This window comes from Egretta garzetta, unplaced genomic scaffold, assembly GCF_000687185.1.
Source record: "Egretta garzetta isolate BGI_Z169 unplaced genomic scaffold, ASM68718v1 scaffold425, whole genome shotgun sequence".
NCBI lineage: Eukaryota > Metazoa > Chordata > Aves > Pelecaniformes > Ardeidae > Egretta > Egretta garzetta.
Window position 1 is genome coordinate 4,162,514 of NW_009259796.1, and position 15,633 is coordinate 4,178,146.

Sequence of the window (15,633 nt, forward strand, 5' to 3'; positions counted from 1 at the left end):
TGTGACCAAAGTGCAGGACCCGGCACTTGGCCTTGTTGAACCACCTTTGCTCAGCAAGAAATTTGGGAAGAGAGACCCCTCCCTCCAGCCAGCTGGGATCAGGCTAGAGCCCAGAGGCGGACACTGCTGCAAACTGACCCCTCCGGGCTCTCCATCTCCTCCCGAGGGGGCAGAAGCTCCCACTGAGGCAGCTCTGGGAGTGCAGAGGATCAGGTGCCCAGCCAAGTCCTCTTTTGCTACGCTTTTGTTTTTTCTACTTTTCTAATAAACGTAGTGGGGTGAAGCTATTCCAGGAGCCGCAGTGGCACCATGCAGGCAGGACCTAGGGTGCACTGCATCGCAAAGACAGACACGCAAAACCAGAGGGGATTAGCTTTTAATGCGCTTCTCAGGGCAAACCCTGAAATCGTGGGATTGCCAAGATCCCAGCAGGAAAACTAGCCGGCTTGCTGCCCTCCTGACCTCGAATCAGCTACCAAACTCCCAGCGTCAGGGAAACTCACACAGAAACCTAAAGAACGGCCGTGGTGCAGAGCAGCATCCTGGCCATTGCCTCCCCATCGTACTTGGCCACACGGTTGCCATCAATCACCTGCGGGGCAGCAGTACCACCACATCTCCTCCTCCGGCCCCGCAGCGGCGGCACGGCCTCAGAGCTCCCTGTGGGCACCTCATCCGAAAGGGCTCAGAAGCCTCTGGAAGAGATGTGTAGGCGTGAGCACAGTTATCGCTGCTTGGCTTTATCTTTCTGGCTGGGAATGAACGTGGTGCTGTTAAGTGCCTGTTATGTTTGCTCTCAGGGGTCTCTCAGCTAAACTGAGAGAACTCGGCTGCGCACCCAGTCTTTTCCATATCTAACTTCATTGATGTCTGTATAAAAACCGAGCAGCATGTGTAGAACTGGGACCCTGCTTCCCAAGCAGAAGTACATGATTCTTTGTGTTACTTAGCATCTTGGGGCTAAATTTTTTGACTACAAGAACTTTTCTTGTAAAGGCTCTTCTCTTTCTGCTGTGTCACCTGCAGCAAAAAATTGTTATCCAGGTGTTCTGCTCTGCATTGCAAGTTGGTCTCGTGCCTGCTGGGTTTTGCTCTTAGTTTTGTCCCGAAGAAGTCCACTTACTGGAAAATGAGGCGATAGTCCGCCCTGCACCACAAGATGCAGCTACCACTGCTAGGACTCTGGAGAAGATCACAAAGTCAGCAAGTCTCTCCTAGGGTTTTATATTGGGTCTGTCGGTGACCTGCTGTGTGCCTGCCCTGCTGAATCACTGCCATCCCTCTCTCCTCTTCAGAACTCAGTGTCTCTTCCCACTCCCTGGGAGTAAACCATAATAATGCTTTGTAAGCTGTGGGAGTCCAGTACAGATGCAGGTTGAAGCACTGTGAATACACAAAGTCCAGGGGTTGGCATATTTGTCACGAGATGGGGGATACATCTGGTACTCCTATAGGAAGCCTTGCACTATCCAACACGGACACGGAAAGCCCAAGACTGCAAATCAGCCTCTGAATGCAGTGTGTATGCAGAACAGGGATGAACCTCACCAAATTAAAAAAACCACCAGTAACAAATGTAAGCTTTTGACCTTAAATATTAAAAAAATAAAGAGAGGGAGCCTCTGAATTTTGTTACCATTCATGTATACATTTATTAAGCCAAAGGAGTTTGATCATGTCACGGTATGTTACTAGAGCGCATGAGATCCCTTCTCTTTAACTTTGCTAACAATGGTATTTTAATTACTTGTTTGGTTTTTGCCTTTCAACCTTAAAAAAAATTAACTCTTTCTGCATTTTCCTACAAAAGGATCTTCTATGTTTTTTTTTTTTCTTTTCTTACAGTACAAAACAAATGTTTCTCAGACATGTAAACAACCATCATGGAAACTAAACTGCTCTTAAAGTTAACTTTGTTGTCATGGACGTTCTGTTAGATTTATGTCATGTTAGATGTATTTCAGCTCAGTGACTCCTTCCATGGAAGTTATTACTGTTACCATCACCTGAACTGCAATAGTGCCTGGAGGCCCTGGTCAGGGTTGAGGCCCTTCTGTGCAAGGTGCTGTACAAATACTTCAGTGTGGCACTGAGGTCCCTGGTGAGAATGGCATTCACTGATGTGACTACAACCCTCCCTGCTTCCCTCCGCTCAGCAGTGATCCTCACTAATTATAGGAGCTGGAGTGAAACTCTTCTCCAAACTAAGTCTGGAGTTGATGTTCAATTACTGTTAAAGAGAAGAGAAATGTTACTACGGGCCAATCCTGATGCCTGCGGTCCTGTGCGTAAAGCTGCTCACATTCATGGGAATGCTCATATGAGTAAGAAACTCCTGTGGGAAAGATCTGCAGGATTGAGTCCCTGGATCATTGAACTCCTTTGCAAGAAAGCATGCAAGAAAAGCAGACTGGTTCCTTTTCTCTAAGGTTTCATCAGTATAATTCTAAGAGAGAAAGGGACAGGGTCAGTTGGTCAGTTCAGCATCTCGAGCATTTTGAGTTCTGATCCTCAAATTAAAGAAGTCTCTGCTCTGCCTTGGGCTACTGTGACCAGGCCTGGAAAAGTCTGTTGGACACTCTGTCATCAGGAGGCAGTGGTTTGCCGTTACAGCATGGAGGGCCTCTGTTTTATGGTGTGAAGGCTGCATCCTAGGCAGGAATTGTGCAGACTGTGTTCGGCCATCAGCAGAAATTATTCTGAAAACACTTCAGAGCAATTGCAGTTTAAATAATGATTTTAACCTGACGTTTGAGGTGAAAAAAAGAAAAAGATTGCATGAAATAAATAGCAAAGAATCAATGTCCCTGCACAAACATAACATATTCCTGCCTATGAAGCATCCCTTGCAAATTACTGCCCTTTAGGTTATGTCAGATGTTTAAATGAACCCTTTAGAGCTAAAATACAGTACTCTGAAATGAGGTTAGAAAAATTTAAAAACAACTAATGGGAAGTGTGTACAATGCTCTCTTTAAAACAAATTTCCCACCTGGGTAGCCTAGGAGCATGAGGCCTCAATAGACATAGAGCCGATCTGAGATGGCAGCAGGCATGTGTGTCATGATCTGCATGCGCAGCCACCAGTAGTAATCCATGGGGTGGTAGCGGGTGTAGGGGGTGGTGGAGGTGAGCGCATGGGCAACGCTTTCGATGACCGGCGAGGTGTCTGTCGAGCCACTGTTGCAGTACGTCTCCATCTTGCTGACCTGCTCATCGAAGTACTTCCTGCCGTAGTCTTTGCGTACTATCTCAGGGAGCTCATCCCACATTTTGTCGGCTATGGCTTTGATTCGCTCGGGGCTGTACAGGTTGGTGGCAGCGATGAAGTTGCCAGGCTCCACAATGCTGACCATTACTCCCTGGGGCTGCATTTCGTACCGCAGGCAGTCGGAGAAGGCTTCCACACCAAACTTGGTGATGCAATACGGTGACCGGGCAGGACTGCCCATCCGACCCATCATGCTACTGATGTTCACCACACGACCTAGGCAGAGGCCAGGCAAAGCACGGCTGAGCTGTGGTACCATACTGTGGCATCATCCAAAGCTGATACCCGACACACACCACACACCACTCAACAGATTCCCAAATGTGCATACACCCACCCACTGCATATCTGCAAGGGCTGCCTGGCAGACCTGCGGGTGGCTCTATCTGTGCATTGCTGCCCTATGCAATGGCCTTCAGGCAGGAGAACAAGCCCGTGCTTGTGCTCCTTGGCTCACTGTAGCTGAGGCACAGGCATGCGGTGACACACAAAGCTCAGTGCTATGGGGAACACAGAAGACACCAGACAGAACCTGCACAGTGGCAAACAGGATTGCTCAGCAGCAGTCAGGGCTGAGCCCAGACAAAAGGAAGCTGCAGCAGAGAAAGCCTCTGGCACAAAGGCTGAGTCTGTTTATTTGCAAGTCAAAAGGCACAAAATCTAGGAGCCCAATGGTGGCTTACAGTGTCTGCCTCTTAAAAAGGAATGGATTGCTTCTGCACCACAAATGGCAGAGCAGTCTAAGTCCAATGCACCCTTTTCTGTGTGACAGCTGGATTGTGGCCTCAGGCACAGAGCTCGGGCCTTTCTCCTCTCCAGAAGCCATCCATTTTGGCTGGGGAGACTGAAGGTAGGAGACTGTGGATGCTGCAGTCTAATCAGAGGTTGCAGTTCTCTGCTCTATCAGCGTTCATTGCTGAGTTGGGTTAGAAAGAGAAACTTTGACCACAGAAGTGGATACCTTTCCATGGTGTAAGAAATGCTCCCTGGGACACATACAGCCCCCAGGTCTGCAGTACAGGACCACAAAACCAACATTGTTAACGTCTGTGAATGCCTCAAGTGTAAAAAATATTCTCATTTAGTCAGGTAGTTGGCCCCGGTACAGGAAAGCTTTTGCCCCTTTTGCTGAGACCCATGTGAGCTCCAGGTCTGTGTTCCTTTTCTGTACAAACCCCACCTCTCATAGGTTACAAGCTCCCACAGTAACACAGCGCACAGCTGACAACTGCTCTGCAACATGCATGTCAACATACACTGCTGCTGCCCACCCTGCCCAGCACTGGCACAGCTGTTTTTGTACAGAGGGAGGATTGCTCCTGGCACTGGAATATATGGTGAGCTGCAGCTTCTGAACAGGTAAAAGAAGGTATGACAGATCAGATCTTGTGTGGGATGCTGCAGGAGAAGGCAGCACAGATGGGAAAGAGAAATAACAACTGGTTTTCAGGACTGCTGCTTTGCTGTGTAACTCAGAGCGGTTAGGAAATCTGCCATTTGTGTGTATGCTGTGGCTTATGTTCTGTCTGTAAAGGTACGAGGGTGGCCAACGGTGCAGAGGGAAGCTTAATAGACCTTTTGGCCTCTAACACAGCAAGACGTGGAGCAGGACAGGGGACCTGCTCCAAGGAGTGCCAGTCCAGAGGAGATCACTCACCTTTTGACCTCCGGATGAGTGGGAGGAAAGCCTTGGTGGTTCGTACAGTCCCCCACAGATTCACTTCAGCTACTTCCATGTAGGTGTCCATGCTGGTGAACTCTACCTCCCCAAATGTGGAGATCCCAGCATTGTTAACCAGTCCCCAGAGTCCTGGAAGACAAAATCACACAGAAAGCTTTCCCTCTGGGATGCTAATGAGAGCAGCTTCGAAGAGGCCTTGCTAATAGATTAAGGGACCACACAATAGAGCTTTTCATTAAAACCTGTAAAGATGAAAGCCAGACAGAAGAGAGCCCAGAGTGAACTTCAGCCTCCTGAGCAAATATAACCACAATCAGGATCTGCCTGTACTGCCCAACACTGTGGCCACAAAGTACCGTGAATAAGGCTTCCCGGGAAGTTCTGGGCCAGCAAACGGAGAACTTCAGCCTTGTCTAAGCTGTTCTCCTTGCCATTCTCTTTTTATCCACCATGATTTTTTAAAAGAATCAAAATATAGTCTCTAAATGCAAATAATAAGAACAGGAAAGACCTTGTAATAAACAGAAGAGTAATTCTTTCAAAATAAAATCCCTTGTGTCACCATAAGAACTACAATGTCTGCAATGCTGGGAAGGGAGATGTGGGCATGAGTGGACACGGGTGGGCACACATGCCACGGCCTCTCCCTCTTATTCTGCTGCAACCAAGATGACAAAAACTGAAGCTACCAACTCATTTGGCAATGAAAAGAAAAATTTAAAAGAAATTTGGAATAAAATTAACTCACTTCTAATAATATTATAGTTGCACAGGAAACAGACTGAGAAAGGTCTGGAACGGGTTCTCTCTGCTGTTTAGAAAAACTCACTGTTATCTGTTGACTGACTGTGCCCAGATCTGTGTTCTCAGCAGCAGCCCAGAAAAGGTAACTTCATCCTGGCCTATGCTTGAGAATACAGGGCTAGCAAACTTAAATTAAATAGAAGACCCATACATAAAAATTGAATATAAAGTAAAAGAAATAGGCTTATGCAAAATCCAAAATAAAACATTACTGGTTGTTCTGCTTTTAAACAACCTTCATGGGTTGAAGTGTGGCAGTTCTTTAGGAGAAAAAATGTAGTTCACCAAAGGGTGGAAAGGAATGCATGAGCAACTAGGATTTTCACAGTGCTGAAGCAGGATTTGCTGTCATCACCTCAGCAGAATGAGGTAGGCAGGCTAAGAAAGTCAGTAACAGCTACGCCCTGAACTCTGAAATATATAATATAAGGCAGTATCTGCAATACATTAATGACACTCATCTGTCTTCATGGGAAATCCTTTGGAAAACTTCTCCATTTCCTTTGCCTTTTGAAAGTTTGGGGGAGACATTTCCATTGCTAATCCCCAAGTCTTTGGGCACTGGGCAGGTTTTACAACATAAAAGGAGTCACCATAATAAATTTCTGGTCACAGGAATAAAGCACTAATCCCAGAGCCTTGAACACCACCCTGATTTCTGCTAATGTCCCTATAGGAGCTAGTGGAGAAAAAAGCAGTTTTCTTTGTACATGCTGTCTTAAGTGGGAAGCTGCTTTCTGATACGGCACAACATTTTAACAGGCCACTTGCTCTGTGCTGCTGCTCCTCAAAGCTTTGTGCCCTTCAATCATACGCTCAGCTTTTGAAATATGCCCTGAAAATGCTCTCAGAGCCCAGCTGAGGGAGCTCTTGCCATCTATGAGACCTTAGAGCCCATTGCATGCACCTACCTTTCTCTGGGTCCTCCAGGCTGCTGTTCACATGCTCCACTGCTCGGTCCACTTCTTTGCTGTCACAAACATTGAGCTGTACAGTTCTCATTCTATCACTGTTCATGTTGTCCAGATCCTTGGAGCCACCATCTCCCTTGTCCTAGAGGGGAAGAAAATGCTGGTTTGAATCTGGCCAAAGAGCTTGTGTAGAAGATCAAATGCATAGCAACCATCAAATCAAGCAAAAAAGAGTGCCCAGGGCAGTCACAGAATAATCAGGACAGTCCTGCAGCTCTAAGAGGAAGGGGAACAGACAGGGCTGCTCCTGCAGTGGAACACCGTCCCTCGACCATCTCCATCTGACCACGAGCCTTGCCACCAAGTCAACCGATACAAACTGCTTCAACCACCAAGAAAGCAGCCAGAGCTGGATCTGCCCCAGCAAGGCAATTTCTGCCCAGTACGAACTCCCGAGATCAAGCTATGCCCCACTACCACAGTGGTGGGAATGTGATGCTGTCCTCACTTTGGCTTGCATGCAGGGCACAGCAAATAGCTTGTCAGGGGTATGGTACAAAACAGCCCGTGAGTGGCTGCACGTGTATGTTGCACATGCTTCTCAGTTACATTGCCAGCTCTGGGAGTGACAGTTCTAGAAGAGAGACTGCCTGCCCACTGTTCTCTCCCTTCAGCTGATCTACGCACATAGCTCCTACTGCTTGGAAACCTACCTACTGCCTCCAATGGATCCTACAGAGTCCGATCATCAGGTGCCTGGCCAGCTTGTCTGCTAACAATTCCCCATGGCATCTTTTCCAGCATCTTGCTCTCTTCTCTGTCTCCCCCCATGAGCTTTTTCTCACCCTCATTTCTCATCTCAACTCCTTTTTTCTCAGCTCAGAAAACCAGATTCCCCCAGTATACACATATCCACTCAAAGCCCAGCCATGTTACTGCGGGCAAGCCCCGAGATACCTTTCACGTGGCCTAGATGCTGCTAGCAACAAGGCCACCATGCCCAGAGCTAGTTCCTTCACAGTGGTGAACCCTGGCTGTGGTGCCTCCAAGACACAGAGATGGGATATTAATATGAGTTTGGACTATCCCTGAATCACTCCCGTGGTTATAAGCTACTGATCTGTGCTGGCCACTCCAGGGTGCTTTTGTAGAGGGTGGTGTAGTCTAGCGCTGAAAATAATCACGTTTTGGGAACATCCCTGTCTTTAAGAAACTGCCTCTGTCCCCTAACAAGGCCATCCCTCACCCAGAAGTCTTTTACTCCCCATTAGCAGGCTAGCCATGGAGCGTGTCCCACAGGATCATCTGATGGCTGCTCAACCCTTCAGCCCCTATCACTCAACCCTCCAGGCAGCCCCACTCGCTGTGTCAGCATCAGCAGGCAAGCATCATTCACTCCTGAGCTTTTACAAGGCAGGTGTGATAGACAAGGCTTTTTTGGATAGCTTTTTTTACTCTGACCTGGAAAAGGTCAGTTCTTCATGGCAGGGGTGGTTCCTGACAGTTGAATGACATTAGCTCATTCTAAACACCTCGAGCCATAGGCACTCCCTGTCAGAGACTGTCAGTGGTCAGTTGTCAATGAGATGGTGCTCATCTCTGCAGTCTGAACCCAGGCTGCCCATTTGCCCCTGCAAAGTCAGAGTCCCCTTCAGACATCACGCTTTACATACCACACAACAGTGGCCATACACACCCCTGTCTGTGTGCCACCTGGTCTTCCAAAACACTTCTTCACTCCTCTCATTCCTGGGCTTACCCGCTGTGCTCACAGACAGTTCGCTAACTTAAGTACCTGATGTCACCTCTGTCTTCTTTGCCATCCTTCCTTATTCCACTGCAGACTGTTAATACCAGTTAGTGTTTGTCCTTAAGAGAAGGCATCTGCTGCATTCTCTTCACACAGAAGCATAACGCATACAAAATGGAGCAGTTAAAAGTCCCATGCACAGCTTAGTGGTGTTTGCTTTTAATGGTGACTCAAAGTAGAGTTTTGTGCCATTTGCTGCTCACTCAAAAGCCGTGTGGTGCCGAAGCCAGTGTGTATGACAAAGCATTGAAAAGCATACAAGTGGCACATGTGGGAACACTAATTGGGAATCAGCAAATGCAAGCATGCAAGTCCTTTGGAAAGAGCAGGTATAATTAAAGGGAAGAGGAAGAACAGTAAGGCCCAGGTGCTTCTTTCCCCAGTCCCAGGTCTGCAAGGTGCTGCAAAATCTCGGCCACAGCAACACACCAGCCTCAGAGGCCTCGTAAGCTCTACTGAGGCCTTCACAGCATCCTATTCTTCCTCCCTGTAAGGGCTGGCTCAGCAAGCCAACATCCCTCCTGCCTTCCCACCCACACACAGCTGCGTGCTTGGACAGGGACTCTTGGGGCTGTGATCCTGGCCAAGAGTTGGACTCTGGGCATTTACCCAGACCCACAGGGCCGGTTGGCTCTTCAGATAGGGTGGATGGGTGGTGTTTAAGTCAGGCACCCTGTGATTGTGTCATGCTCTCCTGGCACGGGATGCAGCCTGTCCCACAACCCCTGGGCCCATACGCAGCAGTGGAAGGACTGTCTCATGCTATGCCAAGAGACCAGTACATCTCTGCTGTCAGACCCAGGGTCCACTGCCCCCATGGCAAGAGGGCCCAGCTCTTGCATACTGAAAAAGCACACCACTGCCTCATCTTCCTCTTCCCATGGTTGCCCTCTGGGGCCCATGGGCTTCAGCTTCTATCTTTATCAGTGTACCTTTGAAGTGGTATTTAACACCCTGTGGCTCTGAGCACTCTTGTTGAGCCCTACAGTAACTGGCCTGCATGCTGGCTTGCTGAGATAACCTCTGCCATCTCATCTCCCTGCAAGCCCCAGCAGGCCTGAGCAACACAAAGCAAAGCAAACAGGGGTTCCACCACACTCCTGACAGCCGTGACAAACATCACATATGTCCACTGGTAACAGATACTGATGGAAAAATACCTTCTTCATCTTGTGTCAACTGGCTCCTCCAGCTATTAACCAAAGAGGAAAAAATAAGACAGCTGCAGTGTGATCGTTCATCGGATCCAGTCTACCACTGTCTTTTGGCAACGAAGCATCAACTCAACTCTCACTTGAATATATTTGCCAGTGAAAATGTTAGGAAGAAACTGTGTGTGAAACAGCACACCGTTAGCCCAGATCCACCCTTGGACTCCCCTCAGTCGTGACTCTAAACACCTCTCTCAGGTTTCCTTCTGTAGAAATACAGTCAGGCGCTCAGGATCTCGCCACTCTAGGAAACCTTTCCTGATGAAGAGTCAGCACTGCACACACTTTTAATCTGCAATAAGGACATGATGTTCCTCAGAACAGTGCATATCCTGAGGACACGATGGCTCCCCAAGCTGGAGTATGCTTCTGACATGCAGGTGTGCTGAGAAAAACAGTCCCATGAAAATAACACTCAAGTTTCATAGTCATTTCCTCTCTGTCAGGGCTAAGTCAAATATACCCAAGCAAAAGATGATGCTTCTTATTTCTACCTCCACTTCTATCTAGCATCTAAAACCACACCAGGCTTTTTCCTGCCCCTAAAATCAGCATCAGCAACAACTACACTCTGACCAGAATTCTGCTTATGGTTTTGCTAGTGAAACCTGTGGGATGACGATAAATCAGCTCAGTCTCCTGGAGTTGCTTTAGTTCTACAGAGCAGTTCTAAATAAAGTATATGTCCTGAAGACACACAGGAAGCCAACTTTTAAATAAGGAGCTTTGGCATTTTACAGTGTTTTTCTGATGACAACTGCTGTTACCAGTCTTGCCATAGTCACACAGATTTTTGGAAGATGGATGTGAGTCCAGCTAAAGAAGGAGTATTTAATTACACAGTAACACAGCAAAGCTTTCTGCTGATTTTTGGCGAGGAAATAAATATTGATCAAAGCCTAAAAAAGTTCTGGCATGCTGCTGCATGTCAGCTTATGCTAAAATTGTCAGAGGCCAAGATTTTCCACCAACATGCATTCAGTAGAATGAATACTGAAAACACCAAAATGGAAGGGAGGTTTCAGTGACGAGACACGCTCACAGAAAATTGGGTCTTTCTGGCAGTTCAGACAGAGGAAGTGAAACCCAGAAGTAACTTTGCAGCTCTCTAATTTTTGGCTCCTGTCAACACAGAGGCAGGCTATTATTCTAAACAGTGGTTTTTAAGTCTGTAATGTCCTTATGGTCTCTACTGTTGATCTTTAGTTACAAAAGCTGAGTAGAAACATCTGCCAAAAAAGTACTCATCTACCCTCTCTCTTCTTGACACCCTCTCTCTTCTTGACACCTTTTGAGAAGCAGCAGTTTATAAGAAGCATCTTGTTCTGCTGTGAAGCCTGTAGAGGGAGCCCAGGCTAACAAATAAACCTTGACCCAAAGCTGAGATACCACAAGGGACAGAGATATTGAAACACAAACTTCTCTTTTGAAAAAACACAGCAGAAAGAAACTAATAGTTTAAGAAAAACTTAGTAATAATGGAAAAAATTAACAGCAGGAAGAGTATTTATAACATTAAAAAAAACACCTGAAAAGTTCTCTTTAAATAATACAACTATTCAAGACACATCTAATAGTGATGAGTGAGCTAAAAGATTAGTGTCAAAATAACTGACCCACCCCAGGACATCCCGAGGAGTAAGTTTGTTTCTCTTGGTAAATGGCTATGCAGCCAAAAAGAGAGCAGTGCTAAGGAAAGAGAGGCTGAAGCTCTCTCCTGTTCTCCATGACCAGGCATCTCTGCCATACAAAGCACTCCTAGCGAGTATCAAGACTGCGTCACAAAGCTATTTGTGGCTTGATTCTGCTCTCATTTGCACGAGTGGAACTCTATCGCCGGCACAGTGATTTCAGGAGACCCTCAATACACACTGAGGCACGGCTGTACTCATCAATATAGAAAAATATGCTCATACCACATGCCATAAAATCACTGGTGGCTTGGTGTATGCCACAATTAATCAAAACAAACCCTGCGTAAATATGTATAGTCTGAGAGCAAAGTCAAAGGTCCAGACTCAACCTGATCCCAAAATTTGCTTATGGATAAGCCTATAAAATTAGATGTGGGGTTCCAATGGAACAGATCACAGTGTTGTGATTCAAATAAGAACCTCCCTAGACACCATTCAGTCCTGGTTCTGGTCTAGACCAGGTTATGCTCTATCAAATTCAAGCACTTGTGTCTTCCCTTTGGGCTACCAACCACCCTCTCTCTCCTTGGCTGAAAGCTGTGCAGAGTGGAGAGGGAAGATTGGATTTGCTATGTGTCTGTGCACGTGCCACAGGTGAAGAATACAGTTTTTGTTTCCCCTACCTTTTGCAGGCAGCCAGCATAAATAATGAAGCCTTTGGCATGCAGGTGCTTGGCCAAGGCAAATCCAAACCCTGAGTCACAGCCAGTTATAAGCACAGCTCTGCTGCCAATCTGCAAAACAGAACAGAACAAAACACATTGGAATTGAGTATTTGAAATCAGTGATTTGCAGTGCACAGAACAAAACCATGTCCTTGGCCAGGAGCAGTCTGTTCCAGGGACGTTCTCTACACTCACTGCCAGCTACTGCCACCCTGTGCCTCCTGAAGACAAGAAACGGAGGTTTCGTACTGAGTTCACTCCAGTGAGACAGGATCACTGTCCTCCCAACACAAAGAGAAGTTTAGCACCTCTGGCAGGCTCCCATGGCAAAGAGACCCAAGCCAATCACCATTCCATGGCAGTCCACATACATCTTGAAATCTGAAAATATACCACAGCTCCCAAGACATGTTTTCCCTTCAGTAGGAACTGTTCCTGTAAGTTCAAAGCAGGCAGAAGTCAACTATTCTGTGCCATGCAGCCCATAGGGTGTGGGGAAGATAGCTTGACTGAAGAAAGGGTATGGGTTAACCTTACCAACTTCTCACTCATCTTTCTCTCTCTAGCATGTAAACCCTCTAGTGCTGGGTTTTAAAAGCTAAGCAGAATCAAGTGGGTTTAATATTTGAAATGAAGACCAGTTGGTCATCAGCCTTTTTGTTTGTTTTTTGGTCTTCTTATTTTTCCAACTTACAATTTAAATAAGAGAAGTACACCTCCTTCCTTCTCCAAACCCCTTCTTCTAACTCAAAAAGAGGCAGCAGTTAAGTGACAGGTTAAAAATTGCACAGTGTGTCGGACATTCCAGCAGCAACAAGTACACATGCAGCAAGGTGCTGCTGTGGGTGGGATTAGGTAATAATTACTTGCAATTAATTCCAATTCATCTCTTTTAACAAACTAGAAATTTGGCTTTACCCAGCATACACAGGGACTGGAAGCAGAGAAGCAATGCAAGGGCCATATCCAAACCCCTCTGAGGCCCTGTCCCAGGCTTATGGAGCTAGCGGTGCATACTCCAGTACTGCTACAGTGCTGAGTTCTGTGCCACAAGACAGACGAGAAGGCAAAATATCCCCTTCCTTTTGTATGGCACTGTTCCTGGCAAGCTAGCACCTTCATATAAAGGGCTGTTAAAGAGGGCCACTCTCCAGAGCAAGAGGTGAGGACACACCGATTTATTTAAGTCTCTTTACACAACCATACTCCAGAAAGAGTGCTTTATTAAGAATCTGTCATGCAAATTCCCTCCACTCTAAGGTGGAAGATTTCATCTGCTGAGTGAGTTCCAAAAATAGAAAAACCCCACTAGTCTGATTGTTTATTTCCATCCTTAGCAGCATGTACCGTGCTACGTCAATGGAAGCTCTGTGCTAGGAAAGAATGCAGAGTATGCTGGAGAGGTCCAGCTCAGAGTCTTTCTGGCAAATCGGAAAGAAGAATTTGGTCACCAGGCTTCAGGGATTTTAAAGCCCCAGCTCAGCAGAACTAGTTCCTGGAAACCACAATCACACTCACCTGATCAACTTCACTTGCATAAGAGCGGCTGCCACATGGGGACAAGAGAGGGAAGCAAAATCTTTGCACAGGCCTGTTACAAAAAAACAAACAGAACAATCGGGCATGGATTATCTTGTCCGTATCGTGGTGCTACAGCATACACATGAAAAGGAATGTAGTGTTGCCTATATACATGACATAGACTGTCATTTGAGAAGACAGAATCCAGTCTACAGTTCTCCTTAGCCTGAGCCTGTTGTGTTTCCTACAGTATGAAACATTTGTTTCTGAAAAGACCTTGATGCTATTTCCAGCTGCAGAAGCCGTCTGGATATTACCAAGAATTCTAAAATAGCTCCCAGCCTGGAGGCACAAAGCTGCTTCCACCTGCAAAATGGGCAGTACAGTGTTTTCACTTCCAACAGCAACAACATGCTCAGAGTTGCACAAAGCTGGGGTAGGGGAAGTTATTAATTTGTCTGATGGAAGTATTCTGCTGTGGCATTGCCTCTGATATCCAGCCTAAGGCTGAATTTGCTTGGATCTATCTCACTGCTTTTACACACAGCTCCACCCTTCTGTCATTTTGGATGACACTTCTTCCTCTGCAGTGACTACCCATTAGATGCTCTGAGATTTCATATCCCAATATGCAACTGTTTAAGCTAAGAGACACTATGACTTTGAGCAATACCTGCCATGCAGGTCTGAAGCTCCTCTGTGTAGCATGTCTCACTCCCCCCAGGAATATAAACCATGTTCACAAAGACAGACCAGAGCAAAGCAACAATGCCTTCCAGGGAGTGAGATTCTATTTAGAAAAGCTATGCTACCAGTATCATCACACTGTCTTAGGTCCTTCATCTACCCTCTGGCCCCTCTAACAGCATCTATCCTTCAGCAGAGCTTATCTTCCAGGCCACTCTTCTGTCTTCTAAGTGAATTTGCATAATCATTCACAATTATCTCCTGCTCAGACATCACAGGCGCTCCCAGGGTGACCTGTGCTACAGCAAGCAGCAATTTGCAGACACTCTGGCCTCTGAGCTGCATCTTGGGAAAACAAGGCTACAAAAAGGGTCTGCTAGGGCAGAAGCTTTGAACCAGGTGGGAAAGGAGCTGACTTACAATCCAGGCAACAGCGTTCACTCACCTTCGTGCAACAGTTTAGCTCTTTTTCTAGCTTTGAAGCCCAATCAGCTCTTGAAATAGCTGCAGCCAATGTAATTGCTGCAAAGGTCAGTCCCCAGGCAAAGTCTGTGTTAACAACACCGACCTGCAATCCTAGCCTGGAACTTTTATCTCAACAATAAGCTTCTTGGTGTGTCTCAAAGTGCCCAGAAATCTTCATAACATTTCTTTTAGTTGCATGAACTTCATTTTTATTTTTCAGTGGCATGTCTGTTTCTGCAGAGCACTGGTTTGCTGCACTCCATACAACAATAGCCTGCAGAGAATAACTACTTGACATTCTGCCCACCTTGACCTGAAGGCAAGGGCATAAAATAGATGCTGGCTGCTGATCAGCAGGGATGTCACGAGAGGAAACAGCTACGATGCATATGCGATGTTAGCCCCCCCACAGTACATTAATGCAGGAATGTCACGAGAGGAAACAGCTACGATGCATATGCGATGTTAGCCCCCCCACAGTACATTAATGTACCATGAGCCATTTTTGTCATTCTGCATGACTGAATTCTAGAGACCACACTGAGACTTTTAAAACGCACAGATGGTCCTCGAATTGAGTCTGTGCTTGTAACCATCTATTCGTTTTTGTTCAGTTACACCAAAAAAGGCAATCCTCAGCTTGAAGAGTCAAGTATAAATGCTACCTCAATGCATTAAGATACTGGTATAGCAACACACTGACTTTCAGATGAACAGTTGGATTTCCATTTCAGGTTTAGCAGCTTGTGGGTACTACAAAAAACACAACACATTTTTGCCCTGAGTATAAGAGGCACAAAGCACAAATATACAATAAGCAAAACCAAAGAAGAAAAAAAAAAAAAGAATACACTGAAAATTAATTTTTTAAATTAGTGAAGCATTAATTTGTATTTTTAAGGCCACAGCAGAT

At 46.3% G+C, this 15,633-nt stretch overlaps 1 protein-coding gene across 1 annotated transcript in view; it reads right to left on the minus strand.

Annotated features, from left to right (window-relative positions):
• Positions 1-1,654: 1,654 nt before the first annotated feature.
• BDH1 (3-hydroxybutyrate dehydrogenase 1) overlaps positions 1,655-15,633 on the minus strand; it is a 15,090-nt gene continuing 1,111 nt past the window's right edge. Inside the window, exons 2-6 of the mRNA XM_009639770.2 lie at positions 13,566-13,638; positions 12,006-12,116; positions 6,668-6,809; positions 4,929-5,081; positions 1,655-3,487 (exon numbers count right to left, since the gene is read on the minus strand). Of these exons, the coding sequence (XP_009638065.1) occupies positions 3,018-3,487; positions 4,929-5,081; positions 6,668-6,809; positions 12,006-12,116; positions 13,566-13,638 (949 nt within the window). The 3' untranslated portion in view covers positions 1,655-3,017. The remainder of the gene's footprint in view (positions 3,488-4,928; positions 5,082-6,667; positions 6,810-12,005; positions 12,117-13,565; positions 13,639-15,633) is intronic.